Source organism: Jaculus jaculus, chromosome 1 (genome assembly GCF_020740685.1).
Source record: "Jaculus jaculus isolate mJacJac1 chromosome 1, mJacJac1.mat.Y.cur, whole genome shotgun sequence".
In the NCBI taxonomy this organism is placed as follows: Eukaryota; Metazoa; Chordata; class Mammalia; order Rodentia; family Dipodidae; genus Jaculus; species Jaculus jaculus.
The window spans coordinates 29,313,553-29,337,364 of NC_059102.1; the positions used below are offsets into that span (position 1 = coordinate 29,313,553).

At 39.9% G+C, this 23,812-nt stretch overlaps 1 protein-coding gene across 1 annotated transcript in view; it reads right to left on the reverse strand.

Annotated features, from left to right (window-relative positions):
* Nucleotides 1-877: 877 nt before the first annotated feature.
* Nucleotides 878-23,812, reverse strand: part of Sorcs3 (sortilin related VPS10 domain containing receptor 3) — a 642,016-nt gene continuing 619,081 nt past the window's right edge. Inside the window, exons 21-27 of the mRNA XM_004659366.2 lie at nt 20,139-20,262; nt 17,940-18,052; nt 14,514-14,645; nt 12,492-12,591; nt 11,289-11,394; nt 4,234-4,394; nt 878-2,804 (exon numbers count right to left, since the gene is read on the reverse strand). Of these exons, the coding sequence (XP_004659423.2) occupies nt 2,740-2,804; nt 4,234-4,394; nt 11,289-11,394; nt 12,492-12,591; nt 14,514-14,645; nt 17,940-18,052; nt 20,139-20,262 (801 nt within the window). The 3' untranslated portion in view covers nt 878-2,739. The remainder of the gene's footprint in view (nt 2,805-4,233; nt 4,395-11,288; nt 11,395-12,491; nt 12,592-14,513; nt 14,646-17,939; nt 18,053-20,138; nt 20,263-23,812) is intronic.

The following is a 23,812-nucleotide window of genomic DNA, read 5'->3' on the forward strand; positions in this document are numbered from 1 at the left end:
TCTTCATGATCTGAATAGGAGTTCTATCTCCCCGGTACCAGACTCAAAGTCTTTTCAGTTACCAAAATTTGTGCTCTGAATCCATATATTTTTGGATAACAAATAGGAGTTGTTTCAAGTCCTCCAAGGACTACAGAAAATGAATTACATAGAGTAAAGTGAGTTATGGTGCACAGTTGTTCAGACCCTCCTATATTGGGAATATTTATCCACACCCACTTCTACACAATGTATAATTCATCACAGCCCTGCAACAGAGGAGGAAGAGTCTTTTCCCCTAGGCCTTACTGTTGTGCCACATTAGCAAAGGAAAACACAGGAATAGTTCTGATCCAAGGCTGTCTAGGCATAGAAGATTCTGCTGGCCTCACTTGGAATTCTGTGCAATCCATGTAGGTGATGACCTGTGGAACAGACTGTATCCCAAAGGCTGCATCCAGAGTAGCTTAGCTGAGTCTGTAGGACCTGACTGAGCTCAGCCAAACTGTCACCAACCTGAAGTTGTCAAAGCAAATGATATATATCTTGGGCTGGAGAAATGGATTAGTCGTTAAGGTGCTTGACTGCAAAGTTAACGAACCCAGGTTTGATTCCACAGGACCCACGTAAGCCAGATGCACAAGGTGGCACATGCATCTAGAATTCTTTTGTTGTGGCTGAATGCCATGGTGTACCCATTCTCTCTCTCTCTCTGCCTCTTTCTCTCTCAAATAAGTAAAATAAAAATAAATAAATCCTACTTTTTAACAGTTATATATTTTCTGTCCTTATGAGCCATTCCACTTTTGGTGGACATGTAATTTATCACAGTAATACTGATGGATACAATAGGTAAAGAAAATCACCAAAAGACAAAAAGCTCAGCCAAGTATATAGCTTTGATGTACAAAAATACATTTATTTTCAACAATTTCAAAACCACTGTCTTTTTTACAGTAGAAATATTCAAATGGAACAATAAAACCAAGAACAGTATATGTACATATACTGTATATATATAGATATGACTCATGCATTTGTATTCCAGGGTTTAGTACAAGTATTGCAATTGTCTGCCTCACTTAACCCTTGAACAAAAAGAGGGATGTTTAGAATACTTCTAATACTGATCTATGCTGTAGCCAGCCATACTTCTCTATATCACATTCTCCCTGTGTCCCACAAAGAAGAATGCAAACAGCATCCCACAGAAATGTAAATGTGGCCTTTTCTCCCATATATATACAGTATATAATTCTTTAAAACAAGTGTACTAGGGCTGAGCCTGAAAATATAAACAGTGCCTAGAGCATGGTGTAAAGTGATCATACTGAAAAGAACCGACATGTGGACAGTGCTGAAGGGGCTGAGGGGCTGGGAAAGCAAATCTGGGCTTTGAAAGCCGCATACCCCAGAGGCAAGTACTACCTTAAGGGAACTGAAGGCAGACATTTGACTTTAAGAAGTTGTGTACACCTGACAAGCAAATAGCACAGCTCTGCTAAAATCATCTTTGACTAATACCATTAAAGGCTAGGTGTCTATTTGACCTGCAGGGTTTGTATGAACTCGGGATTCCACATATATCTCTTCCAGTCCAATGCTCTCCATTTCAAAAGGCATACACTGGGCTTCATCTAATGCCTGGGGGGATGGGGAGGCTTTTCTAAGCTTGGAGCAGCTTGGGAGTTCACCATAAGCACCATACATTTCCATGGGACCCAATCAGAAAATAGAAATAGACCAGGATCATTAGATTCATTACCAGCTTCTTTAGAGAGAACTGCTTCCTCAGGCTGATGAATTTTGACGACTTTCTCTTTTACTGGAGGAAGTGGGTCTCAGTTTGATGCCTCTGCTGAGCCTTTTCTCGCTACTTCTTCCATGTCATTGTTGTAAGTAAAACAACCCCTATGTTGTATGATGCCACTGAAGCCCTTCATTTATCCATAACCCCAAAGAAGCCATCCCCACCCCTTTTATATACATAAGCGGAGACCATTGATGGTATGTGCACAGAGAGGCGAGAGTTAAGCATGAGACAGAGCTGGAGAGCGTCCAGAATCCAATACATCGAGCAGGCCAGGGGCTGGTCAGCTCTGACGGGTAAGTGTGTAAGCCAACACACGCATCTTTCTTTTTTTCCATTTTCTTTTTTACTAAACATTAAATTACTTTTTTTTTAGGAAATAAAAAGCTATTTACATTGTAGATATATACACTATGTCATCCGTAGCCTCGCTATGGACATGCACGAGGCAGGGCCTCTCTCGGAAAGGTGTGCGCGTGCTTTCAGCAGCTACATCCACTCCACCCAACCTACCTCCTGGGATCGAACCGGGAAATGGTTTGTGTTGCATGTGTATGTGTGTGGGGGGGTATGTGAGAGTTGGGGTACAGGAATTAACAAAAAAACCCACAATTGAGCCTAAGAAATAGACAGAGAGAGAGAGAGAGAGAGAGAGAGAGAGATCACAGGAAAAAGGGAGTCTTTGCTGAATCAATGGCAGAATGAAGCAAGACGGCTATGGGAAGATGCCTCCTTTGTCCTTCACACAAATATGGCCATTCATTCTTTTAGTCTCATTATAATCAGCTAAGATGACTTTTTCTCCCAAAGCTAAGCATCTGCCTGCTATTTATGAGGGGGCCCTTGTTAAATAAAAGGTAAAAAAAAAATTCATTTTCCCATAATCATAGTAATAGTAGTCATCAAAAATAAAAAGTCAGAAAGGCGGCTGACCACGTGGCTTGTTGGTATTAAACACTAGTACAGTTGGGGATCTCCTTTGTGCTTTCGCTGTTTGCGATGGTGGCAATGCTTCCTGTAGAAAGAAGAAGAAAAAAAAGACACAGAGAACAAGAGGTAAGTTCCACAGGGTGGGGGTGGGGGGCCTGAGTTTCTTTCACTGCTGAATGCCAAGCTTCTTAGAAGAAATGCTTCATAGTGACCTGTCAAATAAGGCACATGCCGATCCATATCGGACTTCTCATGCACCTGCCACAGTGGGACTCAGGCAGGGCCAACGATCAACTGCCGTCTCATCCTCAATGATGAAAATGGCAATAGCTGGTGGGGAACGGACACTCAGGATGCAGCAGGCACTGAGCTAATGGCATAACATCATGAAATCATCTAAACAGTTCAGGGCTAGGGAGATGGCTAATGGTTAAGGTGCTTGCCTTCGAAGACAAAGGACACATTTTTGAGTCTCGGGATCCAGATAAGCCAGATACATGAGGTGGTGCATGTGTCTGGAGTTCATGTGCAGTGGCTGAAAGCCCTGGAGCACCCAATCAGTCTCTCTCTCTCTATCTCCACCCCCTCCCTCTTTGTCACTCACAAATAAATAAGTAAATAAATATGTGTATATATATATATATATATATATGTTTTAAATCAGAATACATCCCAAGATAATATATAGATATTAGGTTCTTTTTGTTTGTTTGTTTTCCTTTTTTCTATTTATTTATTTATTTATTTTAAATTTTTATTAACATTTTCCATGATTATAAAAAAAATCCCATGGTAATTACCTCCCTCCCCACTCCCACACTTTCCCCTTTGAAATTCCATTCTCCATCATATTACCTCCCCATTACAATCATTGTACTTACATATAAAAATTTTATTTATTTATTTGACAGAGAAAGAGGGAGGGAGAGAGAGAGAGAGAGAGAGAGAGAGAATGGTTGTACCAGGGCTTCCAGCCACTACAAATGAACTCTGGATGTGTGCACCCCCTTGTGCATCTAGCTAACGTGGATCCTGGGGAATTGAACCTGGGTCCTTTGACTTTGCAGGCAAAGGCCTTAACTGCTAAGACATCCCTCCATCCCTCAGGTACTTTTATTCCTATTTCATAGCTGAGGAAATACGACAGAGAAAGATCACAGGATTTGCAGACTGGCCAAGAAAGAGGTAAGCTGATGTCGTATCCTGCATGCATGTATGTATCCATAGGGCATATCACATTATGGTTTGTACAGTAACAGAAAAAATGTTCATCAGCACTGGCCAATTTTCTCCATCCACTCCCACTCCCCTTTGCAACCCAAGGGTCTCCAACCTTTACACAAGAAGATCTTGCATGAGGTGGCAGACAAAACTGAAGTGTGTTATGCCACTGTAGCCAGTTGCTTTCCCCAGAGTTCCAATCCAGAGCTGTTTGAGGAGACAGGCAGTATGCATTCCTGACTAAATGTGTGGTTGACAGAGGTCTCTGAGTTCAGAGGTCCCAGACCACTAACCTATGACCCGGGTGTCCAGCTCCTTATCCAGTAGCTCCTCAGGCTCGGTGAAGTCACTGAGCGTGATCTTGGGGGCATTTTCACTTTGGCTCACTGACCCAATCATCTCCTGCTCCTTGTCATGTTGGACTTGGGCATAGATGTTAATCCATGGGATTTTCCTACATGGGGTAGGAACAAAATTAGAGTAAACTCACTGGACATGCCAAATGGGAATTCTGGAAAACATGAGAAGGAAAATTTAATAACATGAACAGCCATTGTCAAGGAGAAGTACCGGTTACCCACAGAAATTGAGGCTGACCTTTCAATGTCAGCCAGAGAAAAAGATACTCAGAGGAAGTGTAACCCACAGACCACCTGACCAAAATATCAATGGTGTTGATCGGATATTCAAAAAACCTAGAAAATATTAAACTATTATTGTGTTAAAGAGGAGCTGGACTTTGAGATTTCTAAAATTTTTACATAGTGAAATGATATGTTTTTCTAAGGCTGGTGACATAAATGCAATTATAGCAGCTTCTTTTTTCAAATATTTTATTTATCTACTTGAGAGAGAGAATGGGTATGCCAGGGCCTCCAGCATTACAAACGAACTTCACATGCATGCACCACCTTGTGCATCTGGCTTAGGTGGGTACTGGGGGAATCGAACCTGGGTCCTTAGGTTTTTCAGGCAAGTGCCTTAACTGTTAAGACAGTTCAGTCTTAGCTATTCAGACCCATATCAGCTTCTTTAATGGGTAGCCAGAAATGATAGACCCATATCCATTGTATGAGTTTCACAGCAATTCTCACAGGCCCAGGGTCTTAAATATCTTGATAGTCATGTTTCTTTATGTGTTTACTCAGAATCACAATGGCTTCATTTTAGGATGGTGGACAGTATTGAGGGGCAACTTAAGAGAAGCCCAGTAATTTCCTTGAAAGACAAAAAAAAAAAATAGGTATGAAATGCAAGGCTTAGTATTGGAAGAAATCAGTATCAAAATGAAACCTTATTGACACTGAATTCATCTCCTGATTCAAGTGCTGCCAACTCTTCTCTTTAGTTTCTGCAAGCTCCTTCGCACTCCTAGGGCTCAGTGCTGCTCATATGCTCATGTCCTTAGGCATTTCCTACGATGAAATGTGAGTTGTGACTTTACTGGACTTAACTGGATCAGTTTGGATTCTGTATTCCTGGCAAGTTCTCAGGTGAGGCTGATGCGAATTCCATTGGTTGGCATAGACCCAAACTGAGTTCAAAGAATCTAATGTAAAATATTCTTCCCATCTTGGGGACTCTGAACCAGTAGCTCCCTGCCTGTAAGATGCCACCACCTGCTGTTCTCATGGGGATTTTTCATTATTGTCCTTCAGAACTTGGCTTAGATGTCACCTCTGAGAGGCTTTCTCTAACCATCTAATTTTCTCTGGAATACTATGTCATTATGGGACAAGGTCTATAGAGTAAGTACATAAAGTTTAGGATCAAGGCAGTGCAATATTTGTTTGATGACTTGTTTTCTGTCTTTCTAACTGAACTGAAAGTCTCATGTGAACAAGGCCTATGTCTTCTGCCTTCATTGCTACATAATTAGCACAGTGCTTGGCATATGGTCCACATTCATTGAATATCCGTTTAGTCATGTGAAGATACTCTTCAAAACCCATGTTCTGCCTATCGTGTTTAAACTATAGTCTTCAGTAAACAAACTTTGCATTGAAATTTCAAGCTCAGAAGACATTGCTCTTCCCTCATTAGATGATGGGGAAGTCAGACTAAATTTTAAACACTTTAGGAAATCAGTATTTACCATAGACACCACTGGAACTTGAAATATGTAACAGCCACTACAACTCAGAGTAACCCATCCATTTCTGCAGGAGAATTTTTCTGTTGTTCAGTATCAGTCACTGGAATTTCAAGCTTACATATTCTTCACGTTATTTCAATCCCAAATAAGGTCAAATATGATGACTTACTGCAAGGATTTTTGGTAATCCACTCTCAAGGAAGACTCTAAAACTAGGTTTAAAATATGTACTATTTCCTATCTTTCCTTTCAGTTCAGTCGTGCAGACTTTTAGTATTTTCTTTCTTTTTTATTTTATTTTATTATTGTTTTCTTTTTGAGGTAGGGTCTCACTCTCGCCCAGGCTGACCTAGAATTCATGATGTAGCCTCGAACTCACAGTGATCCTCCTATCTCTGCCTCCTGAGTGCTAGGATTAAAGGCGTGCACCATCACACCCAGCCAATATTTTATTTCAGTTGAAGGGATGTACCAGCATGTCTCCTATACATCCACATCAATTTAACATAATATATACAGAGTTACATGAGCACACTCTAAGTGAAGCAATAACATAAATCCTCTATACACATACAGAAGCAAAACCTCAAGAGCTAGGAATGCAGATAAGTTGATGGAGTATTTGCCTAGAATGCACAAAGCCCTGACTCTGCATAAAATGGATGTGGTGGCACACACCTATAGTCCCAGCATTTCTGAGGTGAAGAAGTAAGATCAAAAATTTAAGATCATCTTCAACAACATTATGAGTTCAAAATTAGCCTAGGATATATAAGACCTTGTATCAAAAACAAACCCAAGGGCTGGAGAGATGGCTCAGTGGTTAAGATGCTTGCGAGCAAAGCCATAGGACCCAGGTTTGATTCCCTAGTACCCACATAAAGCCAAAGGCACAAGCTGGTGCATGTGTCTGGAGATTGTTTGCAGTGGCTAAAGGCCCTGTCATGACCATATTCATATTCTCTCTTCATATAATAAATAAATAAAATATTTTAAAATGCCACCCCTTGCTTTCTTCTTACCTAAATACAGATAGATATAGCATTATGACTTAGAAAGCTTTGGTCAGGAAAATACAATTGCTTATGGATGTTAATATAATCTATAATATTTGTTAGATACTGTAGGTAGCCAAACTTTTCTTAATCCCAAATGTCCAGGTTCTTTAAAAGTGAATTGGAATTTATCCCTTTCACTTCCTGATTCCCTAAAGACACACATGAGCATGAATTGGCCTTTCCAATGACTGTTCATTTTATCCTAATCTCTGAAAAACATACCTAAAAGTAGAAATTTTTTATCTCTTTTATAGATGGCTAGAAGCACTTAAATTTTAGATCAGAATTTGAAGTGCTAGATAAAGCTGTCAAGTTGCTTTTCATTTCTTTATTTTTGTTTTTCAAGGTAGGGTCTCACTCTGGTCAAGGCCAACCTGGAATTATGTATGTAGTCTCAGGGTGGCCTCAAACTCATGGTGATCCTCCTACCTCTGACTCCCGAGTGCTAGGATTAAAGGTGTGCACCGCCATGCCCAGCTGGCTTGCTTTTCATCTCTTAACACATCCACTTACAGGACTTTTGAGAATCAAAATGTGAACTCCATGTTTCCATAAAGAGATCAGGGGGAATTTTTGGACCACACATTCATATAGGTTTCAATAATAGGGGCATGATGGAAAAGCCCGAGTATCTTTAACAGAAAGCAAGCAAACAAAAACCAAGTGCAGTTTGTATTTCTTTGTTCTAGCTATGAACAAAGTACACTTTGAACTATAAAGAAAGCCTAGCTGACAAACAGATGAGAAGAAATGAAAGGGCTCAAATGGTTTCTTGGATAACCAGAAAAAACAGGTCTACAAGTATAGAAAGCAGTTCTTGTTAGGAAGTTTTCAAAAAGTAAGAACCACTTCACGGTGAATTTTAATTATATTGCCAAGCCACCTGGAGATGACAGTCACTATTCAAGAAATGGAGCTGGGGGTGGTGGTGCACGCCTTTAATCCCAGCATTCAGGAGGCAGAGGTAGGAGGATCGTCATGAGTTCAAGGCCACCCTGAGACTCCATAGTGGATTCCAGGTCAGTCTGGACCAGAGTGAGACCCTACCTTGAAACCCCCCCCCCAAAAAAAAAGAGATGGAATGTGAATGGCAGGGTGATGTTTACTTAAAGGATGTTTAGGGATCTTAGTAACTCTCTCCTAAGTAATCATGATGGACTGTTTTTTTGGGATTGGATCATAGTATGTATGTGCTATGTGTTTGTTTGCTGAATGAATATATACTACAGTTAGTTAATACTGGTAGTCACAGAGTGGAAGTTTTGCTCATGAAACGTCAAGATTGCCAATAATATGAAAAAAAAAAAAAACCCTTCTTGTTCTAGTCTGTGTTGTATAATAGTGTTTGACACCTAGGTTGTAACTACTAAGATCTCAATTAAAATTAATGTTAAAACATAGTTCCTCAACCACACTAGGGGCCACAATATCAGCAAATTTCATCATTGCAAAAAAAAAATCAATTATATAATCATGACAGAGGCAAAGGACATGCTGGGAATCCAGGAACCAGAGTCTGGCCTTTGCCTGTGTGTAAAGTGGCCATCCTCCATACAGCCACCAATGGGATTACAAAAACGAGGGAGGAAGAAAGGCCAAAGAAATAATAATAATAATAATAATAATAATAATAATAATAATAATAAATAAACATAACATCAACAAAGGGGCTAGAGCATTAAGAGGAAATCATTTGGAAAAGGAAGTTAGAAAAGAAGAAGTTCTGGAGCACCAGTGCAATGGTGGCATGCAACCTTGCTGGGTAACTGATGCCTTTCTGATTGTGTAAGACATCCAGTCAGTGGAAAGGAACACAAAGCTGGAACTTGGAACCAGGTCAGAATCCTATGGAGACAGAAATTATGGTCCCCTAAAATAAGATCCCTCTAGTCTTCAGCTAAACAAAGACTGACAAAGACCAAGTCTCCCGAACTTAACAGTGCTTATCTGTTTTTCTCTTTCAGAAGGTAGCCAGACCCGAGGAGATAAACCACCCCCCTTACTTCAGCCAAGGCACAGGTGAAACCACAGAATATTTGGGGAGATGAGCAAGGGTTCTGCTTCCATGGTGAGCCTGACAATCAGGGTGAAGGAGACAGACCCTGTGGATACTCAACACATAATAAAGCAGAAATCCAGAGGCTCCTGAAAGTTTAACACTGAAGTAGACATAAAACAAAACCACCACTGCTCAGGGAATTTTATAGAATAGGGGCCAGTGAGACTGTAAGAGCCACAGGCTGAGATGTCATACCCAAAGCACTGCTCCTCCCCATTAACTGACTGCTGCTCTAACAAACTATCACCTACAACCCCATGGGGAGGATCAGCAACCCCACTGAGGAGGGCCCCCAGTGGAACAGGGGTGGGGAGGAGGGAAAAGATAGTATCAACACATAAAAAGTATGTTCTTAATTTTTTTTTTTAAGTTAACTTCTGACTCACTCTCTATTCATTTTGGCTGGTGTGGATCAACTGTCAGAAACACATTTAAAGGCTGGCTGATAATTGAGAACTACAAAGGTAGAATGATGTTTCTGAGATGTCATCACCTGGATTCATGTATGAAAGTGTACAGAGTTTGTGTCTGATACCAAAATAAGTTGACTGTCTAGGGAGTTTAGCATCATTTATAAAAGAAGAGGAAATTTGCAAGTGACAGGGAAGTCTTGCTTTAATTTGGAGACACATGATAGATAAAAATGCTCTCTTTTTGGTGCTTGCCTTCAGCAGCCATGACTTTCTAGATGCAGAGGTAGCATATGTGGCTCAGTTGATATTCAACCTCTGAAATAACCAGGATTCCTCATAATCAAATCCTCAGATAAGTGAAAATCTTTTCATAATTGAAGTGCATCCATATTTGACTGTTGGCTTTCCATGTTAAGCATCTTCTCTTTAATTATGATATAAAGATTCCTCCTATATTCAAAGTGAATAGCAGCATAGAGCTTGCATCAATTTGATCAATTCATGTCCAAAAGGACATTAATACATTTGTAAATTGACAAGCAAAGTAAATCTGGTCTGCTTTGCTAGCGGGCATGAGAAGGTGTTGAAAGATAACTATCCTTGTTGCTTTTTCTTGTTGTTGTTCATTTGTTTGTTTTCTGAGGTAGGGTCTCACGCTAGCTCAGGCTGACCTGGAATTCACTATGTAATCTCAGGCTGCCCTCCAATTCACAGCAATCCTCCTACCTCTGCCTCCTAAGTGCTGGGATTAAAGTTGTGTGCCACCACTCTCAGGACTGTTTTCTAATGTTGAGAAGGTATATTGTATAAAAAAATGGTTGGGTGTGTGTATGTATGCCTGTGGTGTGCATGTTTGTGGGTATGTTTGTGTACACAGCCGACATGTCCGTGTGAGTGCATGTAGATGTTGGTTTTCTGTTTTGACCACTTTCTTTACTGAGGAAGGGTCTCGCACGTGAGTTCTGCTGATTCAGCTGGTCTCACTACCCAGCTTGACCTTGCTCCAGAGACCTTCTGTCTCTGCCTACTGGACACTGGCATTATTGGAGGCTTCCATGCACACTCGGCATTTCTGTGGGAGCTGAAGTTTTGAATTCTAATCTTCATGCTTGCACAGCTATGTCACTAACTAAATGCTTTTAGCTACCATCTTGTCATGTCATCCTTCTGGGATCTGTAAAAAAATAATTTGTAAATAGACATTGGGTTTTCTTTCTTTGATCGATTTCCTTGAGAATAGGTGAAGGAAAGCAAGGGGAATGGATGGCAGCAAACCCAAGCAGAGCTATGACACGAGATGAGGAGGCTATCATTCAGACGTGCTTAGATCTGTACACATTTCGATAGCAAGCTGAAGCTGCATTTGTTTAGCCACTTGAATGGGTCGATATAAAAAGACCTCTTGGATATCCCAGACCTTACTTGAACAGTCTGGGTGAGGTTTGAAAATCTTTCATATTTCTCCTGAGGATAATGAATGGACTCCATAGGCTAAGCTTTCACTTTCTTAATTCATTACACCCATAAAGTGAATACAGGCCAGTTTCTTAAACTCATTCATCCCCTGACCCTCAATCTCTCTCCTGATTTTCTCCAATGCCAAAGAGATCTTAAAAAAGAATTAAGATCACATTCCTGAAGTGAGTTAAAGACACGGGTCATAGACAAATCATCTGTGATGATACTATCCTGGAGATAAAATCTGAGTGACAGCCACACATACCTTTTAAACTTGTAGATCAAGAATACCGCCAGGCCAACGAACACCACCGACAAGAGCATGAGCATGGCGGAGCTGCTGTGCCCGGTGCTGGAGTCCACCAGGGGAGCTAGGAGGGAAGAGCAGCAGTCCTCACTTAAACGCCAGTGGCTGGAGGCAGATACGTTAGAGAAAGGGTTCTGACAACTTCCACCCTGAATTCCAGCCTCCAAATGCCCTGCATGATATCTGGGCACAGGAAGCACAGTAATGAAGATAGTTGAATTCAGCAATGTGTGACTACCGAGGGAGTAGAAGGGTTTGAATGATCTGTCTCACAAGTATCCTTTCTTCCAATGTGGCAGTCTGTTGACAACTCTGGGTTAAGTACTAATGTGCTGTTTCTTTCTCTCTCTCTCTCTCTCTCTTTCTCTCTCTCTCTCTCTCTCTCTCACTCTCTCTCTCTCTCTCTCTCTTCTCTCCCACAGTGTTCCAGTAAAACTTTCCCGGACTGGTACATCCAAAACCATTATTTCTGAGAAAAATAAGGCATGTGTATATTTGTATAGACATATAATTGTGTACATGTTCATCTGCATGCAGGCACATGACTGTGCACATACATGTGGAGGCCAGAGAACAACCTTGGGTGGCATCATTTAGGAGTGCCATCTCCTGTTTGATGAGACAGGGTTCTGTCATTGTTCTGAAGCTCACCCCCTCAGGCTTAGCTGGCCAGTGAGCCCAAGGGATCCTCCTGTCTCTGCCTCCTGAGTGCTGGGATTAAAGAAGTTTACTAAATGAGCTATCACCCCAGTCCCTATGCCTTTTTTTTTTTTTTAACATTAGCAAGACCCAATACACAGTCAGACACTCTGAAAGTGGTACATGCTAGAGCATCTTCTTAGATTCAGACATTTTAAGTGGAAGAGGATCTGGAAGCTTTCTTATCTAACCTCCTAATGAAATTCATGGGCTCAGAATCAAAGAGCCCAGCTTCCACCCAGTGCCATCCTGATTGTTGCCAATAAAAGTACAGACTCAAAGAAGTTGTATATTTTATCTAAATGTTATCAAGAATTGAATGGTAAATATCTTCCTGACACACCTTCTGAGACTCTTTAACAGAAACATGATTAATAACTCCACTCTCAGCCTTCTTCCCTTTCCTGTCCAAGATAACATATTACCATACCTGTGTCCTCCTGACCCCCAGCAGGCACTCACCTAACGTCAGCTGTGTGACATACACGATGACCTGGACCCCTGGCTTCAGCTCAAACTGCACCAAGTTTTGGTTGAGAGCATTAAATAGTGTCTCTACAATCTGGAAAACAGGAGAGAAACCTCACGGAAAGACATGATATGTGACAGTGCTCTCTCACAAGTCAACTGACCAAATTAAAAAATAATAATAATGATGATGATCAACAGACATTGGAACATCTTAATCAACTTGGTTTCCACAGCCCACAGAGCCATGTAAAATCAAGGAAGTAGAGACCGAAGGTTGTTAGTCAAAAAGGAGAGAGAAGCTTTCTCATCCACCCAGTGAATTAAAGCTCTAACGCAGCAGTTAGTTCAACTCCCAGCTCAGAGCTCTTTCATCCCTGCCTTTATAACCTAAGACCTGTTTTGGTTTCAACGAAAGACTATCAATTCATCATGAGGTTCTTTAATCTGAACAAGTAACACACAGGGTATAGAGGCACCTGCCAGGATTAAAGCAAGCATGCAGCCTGAGCCCAAGCCTCACATTTTCTGTCTTGAGACAATGGAAACAAACATCAAAGGAGAGCTGTTTCCTTTTCATGGGATAATTTTTCCTCTTTGCTTTTCCCAGGCAAGTCTCAGAACACATGACATTGCTTTAATCACTCTAATTCCCACATGAAAGCAGAGGTAGACTTAGCTTGTTGTCCCTAACTCTTATCTCTCTGTACACGCCTTAATATCACAGCTGTTATTCAACTCTATAATTACCTATTTATCTAAATGGATGGATATCGTTGCTTCCAAATGTAGTTCATACATGCCACTTGCTATTTCAGAATAAGGACATCTTAGGAAAGTGATATGCACACTGAGAAGCTGGAATTGTTTCTGGCCAAAAGCAGCAAGTGTCCCTGCAAGGCAAAGGACTGTTGCCCTCCAGAGAAATGGATTGCAATGGCAGGTACACTGCCCAGGACTGTGGACAGATATAGAGAAGGGTGATGTCCAAGCCGGGTGTGCCCTAGAAGGATGTACGAGTGTCTGCAACTGTTACTCTAGTCAGAAGCAAATGTGTCTGAATCAAGTCGATTTCTGAAGCCTTGTCCCTGCTTGTGTGCACATCTCCTGATACAGTGTAATACGGTATGATGGGAAGGCAGGGAAAGGAGACACAGAGTGAATGGGAGCAGTGAGTAAGATGGGAAAACAATAGACTGTCCTCTCCTTGACTCCCAGAACCCAGCACAAATCACAGAAATACATGCCCAATGGATAAGGATGGAAAATCACAACCCCTTCTGAAAATGCTCTTCTTTAGTCCAAACAAGATGAGACAATCCATCTCTATCTAAAGAAATGTGCTTAAAACCAATTCATTTTCCTTTCCAGTAGCCGAACTTAAATGAACCAGGCCTTCTAGGTTCACACAGTTAAAGGAAAGGAGCACATGTTTCCCATAAATAGGAAAATAGAGAAACTTAAAGATGAATTTTTTAAAGATTTATCTTTATTTATTTATTTATGAGAGAGAGATAGAGAAAGAAGGGGAGAATGGGCACACCAGGGCTTCCAACCACTGCAAACAAACTCCAGAAGCATATGCCACCTTGTGCATCTGGCATATATGGGACCTGGAGAATCAAACCTAGATCCTTAGGCTTCAGAGATAAGCCCCTTAACAACTAAGCCATCTCTACAGCCCAAATATGCACTCTTAAAATCTCTCTCTCTCTCGCTCTCTCTCTCTCTCTCCTCCTCATCCTCTCTCTTCCTGCTACCCAGAATCAGTCATTGGGAAGAATACACGAGTGAGGTGCACGGATGCCAACCACTGGAATGAATGATACCAGGGTATTCTCTTCCTTCTGGTTTATTATGAGTAAGGCTGGTTATAGCCCACAACCATGGATGTTAGGCACTGAGCCACAGATTGGCTCACTGGTCATTAGGAGAAAGCAGGTCTCCCTTTTTGGCTTTGGATCACCTCAGGGAGTGGTATAGTGGTAATGTCCCAGCCAAGGGTGCTTCTCTTACTTCCTCCAGATCCCCTTCGTGTCCTTTCCTCCTCTCCGTCATGTTCTTGGGTGGAAGGATGAAAAGCTCAGCTGAAGTGGGGAGGCCAGGGAACACAGCAACAAGGATCTGGTCTTCTGGGACACTAGTTACCTGGAACATGTTTCAAGTAAACAGTGAGGTTCTAAGGAGCCAGTCCCCCCACACCAATAACAAGAGCAGTATATCACGTCCACAGAGCTCATGTGATGCTTGGAAAGTGACGCATTTCATGTACAGAGTGCAGTGTATATCAAAACAACCTTTCAGTGGTATAAAGAACTACCTTCATCTGTTCTTACTTTGAGTTTCACCGAAACTTGAATAGTGCTGCCAATGATTTCCAAACCATTATTTGCTGGCAGAATTTACCAAACTTCTTCTCATATTTTCCATTTTTCAGCACTAAAATAACTAGTTCTGGCTCAAACATGAACAGACTGGCTACAAATGAGGAAGTAGGCAGTTATAAACAAACTTGGGGAAATGCAAATTAAAAACAATAGCTGAACAGCCCTTGTTTTATTAGAGCAGGATTTCTCCTTGAGTTTAATACTAGGATTTGTGTGTCTGCAGCAAAGGAGATCCTCTTATTTGTTGCTAGCAACACTAACACACTGATACATATCACCCATTTGTTTCCTAAAAGACTTTCTCTCAGGCTGTAAAAATATTCATATTCTTCAGTCAGTAACCATAACTTGGTGAGTTAGTACTAAGGAAGCAATCCAAAATATTGGAGAAGCAATATGTAGAGAAAAACACATTATTTAGAATGGGAAATACATAGTGAAACACACATATTAAAAATAAAAAAATACTGGTATAATTGCAAGATAGGTTATTATTCTAGCTTTAAGGTGATATTGAGAACCATGAGACAACATAGATAAACACTTAAGACAGCTGGCTTCTGATCTGTTTCCTTATATTTATTTGGTTATAACTCTATAAAATACAGAAGTATAGGGAATAATCAAAATGGTAAAAGTTGTTAAGAGGTTGAGATTATGAGTGTTTTCTATTCTTGAGCACTTGATTATGTTGTCTTCTGTTATAAAAAAAAAAATATTAAGGCTTCTGTCCAAAGGCAAATTCCTAAAACAATGGGTGAGAATGAGCTGAGTTTTGGTATCGTTTATTCTTCATTCATGTTTAATGGCTCTGCCTCTTCCATCAATACAAACATGGTTTACCTGAACCACCACCTCTATTGTCTCCAGTCTCTCTGCCTACATTGACCCCTTTGACTTTAACTCCATACCCAGGCTCCTCCCAAGCACTATGGCTGCTCCAATTTAGGGACTGAGGTCAGGTCCACAGGGATATATAATTACATATGGCTGATTTGGTCATTTCTCTAATCATTTGTAATGTGTGCTTGTCTAGACATTACTGGGAGTCTTTGTGGCTTCCTTACTGTTCCAAAGATGTTTACCAAATAAAATCTCACTTACTCAGTTTATTCCTAGGTGGAAGTGGGCTAACAGATTTACACTAACTAACATAAACATTAACATTAACACTAACTTACTAACATTAACACTAACTAATGTTAACACTAACCAAAAACTATAAGGCGTATGATTAAAGAAGATGTGAGAGAGAGCTGGCACTGCAGGGAAGTCTGAAGCAGAAATAAGATTAAAATATCCAGATGACTTGGTACCCTGCTAGGAGGTACCATCTCAAAGTAGCTGGAAGTTTTAGTGCCAAGTAAGTGCACTGGGAAAGGAAGACCTTATCCTCACCAGCCAGAGATAGCCAGTCTCAGACAGCACAGTGCAGATCAATATGTGTAGGATCACCGAACAGAATGAAGGGCTGAGCCCACGGCACCTTCTCTGTTGTGACCCTTTGTTTCAGGGAACAATAATTTCAGGGATGATCAGTCACAGGCTTTGGAAGGACCTTGGCACTGTGTATCTATATTCATTCTGTTTGTAGTCGGCATATGCTGACTGATTTGTGCTTGAGATTTAAAGCCTAGGCACCACCTGACATAGCTGATTATTCTTATTTAGATACAATCACCAAACTATTCAAAAGCCAGGAAGTGGTTAAGAAATGCAAGCATATAAAATACAGCAAAATTCTGGACATTATGGTCAAAGACAGAAGCTGTCTTTTAAATATCTGTTCTCCTCCCCCCCCCCATCACCAATGTGATGATGGTAGGTCAAGCCTACCAGTTGATCAGTTGATTATGTCATGAGGGTGGAGCTGACATGAAACAGAACAGTTCCCTTATTAAAGAGATTCCTTGCCTTCTTTCCATCATATGAAGACAAAGTGAGGAAGCTTCATGTAGGAATCAGGAAACACTGAGTACCTTTTGTCAAATCTCCCCGAAGTCTATCACATTTTTTTCTTCAGCAGCCTTTCCTCTGCATTACCACTAGAATAGGTACTGGAATATCAATTTATTGACAGCATTTTTTGAACCTAAATAAACCATACTGGCTTTTCACACCCTCCACTGCCTACAATTTATCTTTTCAGGTGTTTCACCTAACTATCTTAGTCCAACTTTGCCCTTACTTGTCTTTCCAAGTTATATGTTGCCTCTACCAAACTTTGTATCATTTCTGAAACATGATGAGTTTTTCGGTAGTCCAAGACTATGTGTGTAGCATTCATTCAACCTAAAAGACACTGTCCCCTCCTTGTTAACTGACATATACCTTTAAAATACAGCTTACATATACCTTCCAGAGTCATCCAAATCATTCAGCAAGTATCTCTTTGTACCCAGAGTACGATGAGTCTCACTTGTCTCTATGCTCCTCAGGGATGCTGGCCATGCCTTCACCATAGAATTAATTTCTGTTCTTTCACTAGCCATATTTTACTAATCATGTCCTAGTACCTAGCTTTGAGAGTGGTCTGTGAAACTCTTTTACTTTCATTAGGCAAATCTGACCTTGGGTTAAACCTTTAGCAGTATTTCCCTGGACAGAAATGTTTTGTTTCCTGCTGTATAGGCATCTGGGGGTGATGTATGGCCAATGGCAATATAAAGAACCTGAATATCTGGTTAGGAAGATTCTATCCCAGGACAAAAAGGCAGATAGATAAATGCATATTTGTATACGTTCATTGAATGGTCCATCTGTTAGTGCTTAAGCAGGGCAAGCCTTGTCTCAGCCATATTTGGGATAAACTCTGGGCCTCTCTTCAACCACTTACAGTAAACTCTCTCCTCCTGCCTCATTTATCCTCTCCTTCTTGTCTTCCTTTTCTCCTATCATCCCATCTCCATTGCATTCCACTTTCCTTTACCTTAATTTCTCTTGAAGTAGAAATCATCCTTATCAATCTGTAGAACAGTAGGTTCCATTCTTAATCACATGGTACAGTTCTCTCTGCTCACAATATTTTTTTTTTTTAAAGACAAAGCCAACTTACTTTAACCAGAGCTCGCTTGATGACATTGCCAATGTCTTGTCTCCACTCAGGAATGTCGGGATTGTGATAATCCAGATTAGGAGAGAATGATAAGAGCTGGGACTGGAAGTATTCTGCAAGGAGACAGTGTGGAAATGAGGCTCACACAGTGAGTGGTGTAGTATTAGGCAAGGGGCTTTGCCATTGCTGTGTCTTAGGGAAAGGGGTCTCTTTCTTTCACAACCTGAAGCTATAATTCACTATTTTAGCCTCTTCCCTATCTTCTGAAGAAAGTAGGATTTGATGGACAGAAGTGAACTTGTACTTCTCCTAGTGCTGTTAGCTCCTGCAGTGAGAGACAAACAGGAAACCCTCAGAGACCTGGGCTCCTCTAGGCAGACTCCTTCAGAACCAGCCCAAAGCGTTACAGTTTAGACCTGGCTGGAATGGAGGCTCTTCTCTTCTTCCTTCAGCTCCATTGTTCATTATACTGAAAGGCGCCTCTGAGGAGAAGATAGCAGGTTGAGAACTTGTCTCTAGGGTGTAAGTTAATGCTCAATTTCTTGACCTGGTTGGTGAGGACAGAGGCTTATTCACTTGGTGATGATAGATGAAACTAAGACTTTGTGAAGTGTACCGCTACTCTGTATAAAAGTCACACCTCAATAAATTACTTAAGGCATCTAATCAAGAGCTCAAGTGCCAAGTTAGCAGAAAGGTAGAAAAAGAACTCATCAGGACGAAGTGAAAGAAATATAACATACAACTTTCCGTAAAACCACCGTGATTAAAGGCTGAGTCTAGGAACTTGGGGAAAGTCTATTTGGCATAAAGCTTCATCAACTTCATTAAAAATAGATACAGTAATGAAGAATGGTTCTACAGGACTCAGATCAGGATGAGAACTTGACTACTTTCTCTGTCTTTCTGTAAACTTATGTTCTTTTTTTATTTACATATATTCATTGTACATGATACTGGATTTCACAAGGAAATGTTATTACAAGTGTGTGTTTATATATCTATCTATATCATCTATATCTATATATCTATATCTATCTCTCTATAGCTATATCTAATCTATATCTATATATGGAGAGAGAGAGAGAGAGAGAAAGAGAGAGAGAGCATATTCTTTCCCATGCCCCTCTCTTCCCCTTTCTAGCCTCTGTTTTAATACCCTGTTTGATTTTTCTTCTAATTCTGTGTCATATATACAATTCATTTAGGTACATCAGCTTTTGTCTTTGGCCTTATTATAAAGCCTTTTTTCTTATTTTTTAGCTTAGTTTCACATATGTTCTTTATTTCTTTATCATTTATCTATCTATTTGTTTTTAACGGAGAACTCTGTCTATAAGAAGGAGAAGAAGCTTTGATGATTTTACATTTTTGTTATCCTTTAGGACATCGTACTAGAGTTGTCTCAATAGGAAATGTTAATATATGTGTTTGTCCCAAAGGCAGGACCTCAGCCCTGAAATAGAACTAAAATGAACCCAACATGGCTAAGGGAAATTCACAGAAGAGGGGGCAGAAAGATTGTTAGAGCTACAGTTGAGGCATTACACACAGAGACATTGCCTCTTCCCCATCCATCACTGATGGCTACCCCCACAATATCCAATGAGGAGGGTCCCTGCAAGGGGGGGGGCAGGAAAGAGACTAGCAATGCCACTGTTTACACACTGAGTATTCACATAACTATTAAAGAAAAAAAAAGTCTTTTCTTCAGTGATGCTAGAATCTTCAACAATCAAAAAGGATCAGTCCTCATTACATGAGCTGTGAGTTCTGCAAGGGCATGGAGAAAGATTCCTCCAGCTTTGGAAATCACTCCCTCTACCTCACAGAGTGAATTCTGCTCACATACTGTAGATACTTACTGGACATCAGAGCTAGCTCTTTCTATGATTGCCCTTGCACGTCAGTGTTCCTTAAACAGCACATGTCTCTATTTAAATATAACTTACTAATTGTGTGATTCAGTAATGCCAGAGGGAGCAACAAGTATCTGCTTGTGATATACTTATCTTTTAATCCCAATGTTCCACCAAAGATCATGGTAAGCAGTAGAGCTAAATGTCCCCTGAAAATCTATGTAATTTTCTCATGGCCTGCAGAATTTCTAAAGCAGTCAATGATTGCCACTAGGGTGATGGGGAGAGGGGTGGGCTGCCTGAGTGCAAGGAAGCAACAAGGACATGTTTTAGAGCTTACCATGGACTGCAATATCTTTTGTGTCTTGGATAAGGGCATTCCCAGCAGCTACCTGGACAGTGATGGTGTTGGTTCCCTCTGTTAGAAATATGAAGGAGATGCTGCTGTCCAAGGTGATGAGGGGCTGCAAGGAGGAGAACAACATCACCTTGTTATTCCTTTGATGGGTATCAGATCTCAGAGTGCTATAAATCTGTATAGAAGATGAGATCCTAAGGCATCCTAACTTCACAAAGAAAGTAAAACTCCAGCAACTTCATTCAGCTTCCTAAAGCTCTAATCATTTCTCCAGGATCTAGGAGGAGCATTAGTCAACATAATACACATTACAATATATTAATTCTGAAAAAATGAAGGGAGGACTTGGCACTCTAGATTTTTCATATCACTCTATGCTTTCTCCTGGAGTCAAATAAAAACAGATTTTGAAACCTATTCCTCTTGGCTCTGGGGAGAAAAAACTGCTCCTCCACCCCCAATATCCACTGCTACTTATATTTCATCCTTTATTCCTTTGCATTGCAAGACTTTTCAGAAAAGTGGCAAAATCTTGCTTGCTTCTTTAGCTCCTGACCTAGATACAACAGGAAACACATATAAACTGAATGCATTGGCATTATTATTGACTTTTTGATGAATTATATCTGTTTTCAACTGCAAAGCATTTCTTTGCCACTTTTATTAGCTTGGGAAATATACAAACATTCATATCTATTATTATGGTTTTATTTATCTGTCTTGATTTGTTAAAACAGGTAAGAAATTATCAAGGACAAAAGGAAAAGTAGAACAGTTGTAGTTTTCACAGGGAATTATTGTCTTGATAAAGGCAGGTACATATTGAAGAGAAGAAAGGATAAATCCTGAATTTTAAGAGTCACTGGTTATTGGTCATCTTAAATTAAAGTCCAAGCCTTCTTAAGTTCTCTGTGGTTGAAAGGTGTGACATGACAGTTAGAAGCTGATCTAAGACAAATGATAAATTTATGTCACAAGCACAAATGAGCAGACTCCTCTTTTCTGTGTCAGGACTGAATAAATAATAATAATGTAGCTGGGTTGAGTTTGCAAATAGCTGCCCTCTGAGGGGCTGAGTATAGGTCAGCTCTTAAAATGTACTCATATATGGATGGATAAGTGCATGCAAAGCCTTGAAAAGGCTCCAATATACAGGTTTCAGTTAGTGTCCTCTCTGTAGGACCAAAATCCATTTCTCACTCACAGTTTTTGACAGGGCCTCTGAAACCATAACTTTATTTCTTTTGCTTCCAAGTTCTATATTTCTGTTTTATGACCAGGCTGATGGTTAGAGTTAGGCAGAATTCGAGACACTGCCTTAAGATTCAGATACCCTTTATGGTTCTGTCCCCATAAACTCATGATCTCTGAATGATAGGTCCCCAGCTGGTAGTAGTTTGTGAATCAAAGCCTAGTTAGAGGATATGCGCTGTTGAGGACAGGTTTATAGGTGATCCCATAGCCCCATAAACCCAGTTGTTGGCACACTGTTCTGCTACTATTGTCCATGTCTTGTGGGCCAGGAGGAGATGCCTAGCTTTTGGTCCATGCCATCATTTTCCCCTGCCATCATGAAACTTCCCTTTGAGTCTTACACCATAGCTGTTTACTATTTTGAGACAGAAGTGAAGTCAAATTGAGCTCAGCATAGGCATGTCAGCCATGGCTATGAAATAAGTGAAGAATGCATGGACTACCTTGTCCCCATGAAGGTATAGTCATAAATGTGTCTTAAAACTCTGGATTCAGTTGAATGACATGGGGGAAGGTTTGGGGTCTCATGTTCATTATGTTTAATAAAAATGATTGATTGAACCTGGGAATCTTGGAATCTCAGAGTGGTCAACTGCAAAGGGATATAAACTTCTTAGAGAAGTCTTCTGTGGTATAGGAAACAATGCTCATTACTAAATATGAAAACAACTCTATCAACTCTTGTAGATTTACTTGGAGACAATCAAATATGAAGTACAGTCCTGATGGGTTAGGCTGTCTCTGAGGAATCATTCAGGAATGGAGCCTGAGGAATTGACAAATATTTTAGACAACATTTCTACTTACTATTTCTCAGCACATTTCTATGCATCAGAGTGCTTTCAGTTCTTCGGACATAAAATGAGTAAAATGGTTAAATGGTTTTTCAAATGTAAATACCAAATAATGTTGCAAGTGCAAAATGTGGCGGTTTATATGTAAAATATCTCCCACAGCCTCACTGTTTGAATACTTAATTCTGAGCTGGTGCCACTATTCAGGAAGTTTGTAGAACTTTAAGGAACCCAAGCCTTGCCAGAGGAAATATGCCACTGGGGGTGGGCCTTGAGGTTAGTTTAGTTCAGCTCCTGTCTGTGCTTGCTACTCCCTCTCTGATGATGTGAAGATGTGATACATGCTCCTCAACAGACCTGTCATGCCTTTCTCACCAAGATGAAACACTTGCCCTAGAAACTGTAAGCCAAAATAAAACTTTTCATTTCCTAACTTGATTTTGGGTATTTTTTCCCAGAAAGAGAAACTAATTTCTGCAAAGAGAAAACTTTTACCCTCATACAATTTTGGTGTAAATACTAAAATATAACAATCACTTTAGAATATGTTTAATTTTATAAGAAACTGTAAAAACAGGACTTTAGTTATTTCTACATAATTTTTAAAAATTATAGCATCTTAATCATAATAGTTAAAAACTGTAAATAGTTCTGGAAGTGATCAGTGTGAAAATACAAATTAATCCTATTATATTTATATAAAAATAGAAAAGAACAAATAAATGATTTCCAAGTAACAAGAGGTTAAAAAAAGCGCCAATTCATACTATATGATTATATTTTTTACAAGGATCTAGAAGAAGTAAATCTAATCTATGTTGGGGAAAATAATACAATAATTGTTGGTTCTGGAAATTAGGAAGAGAATTGGCTGAAATGGAGCATGAAAGAAATATCAAAAAACCCACAAATGGTTAGTCAGACAAATGTCTCTATCAGATTCAGAGAATGTACTGGGCAGATGTGAACATTTCATTGTTGATACATATTCTACAGCCCCAGGATATAAAGCATCAAGGAGGTAAGAGTATTAGTTAATGAACTGTAAGCTCAATTATCTAGGCCAAAGTAGTATAGGTTCTTAAATTTGATTTGAAGTGAAGCAAAAAATCCAGAAGGGTTGATAGGAGAGTGGATGGAGTGATAAAGTGATGAGTAGATGGACAGATGGAGAGATGAAGAGATAGAAAGAAACATGTAACAAATACTGTATACAAACTTGTAGCAAATACTAATTGAAGTCTATACATGATGGGCACATGGGTATTCAATTAAAAATTCTTTCAACTTATTGCTTTATTATTTTTTTATTTGAATATATATATATTAGTTAATGATTTGTCAGATCAGTCATTCAATCATTTAGGTCAAAATATATAGTTTTCTTAAATTTACTTTTAAATGAATCAAAAATCCAATGGACTGGTAGGTCAGTGATGGAGAGATTGGTAGAAGTAGATGAAAGTTAAAGAGACAAACCTGTAGCAAGACCATCATAGTAAATGTTAATTTCAGAATGTACACACATGATGGCTATATGATTGTTTCCTTAAAAATTCTTCCAATCTTATTGAGTATCTGTAAACTTTCATGATAAAATATTAGGTG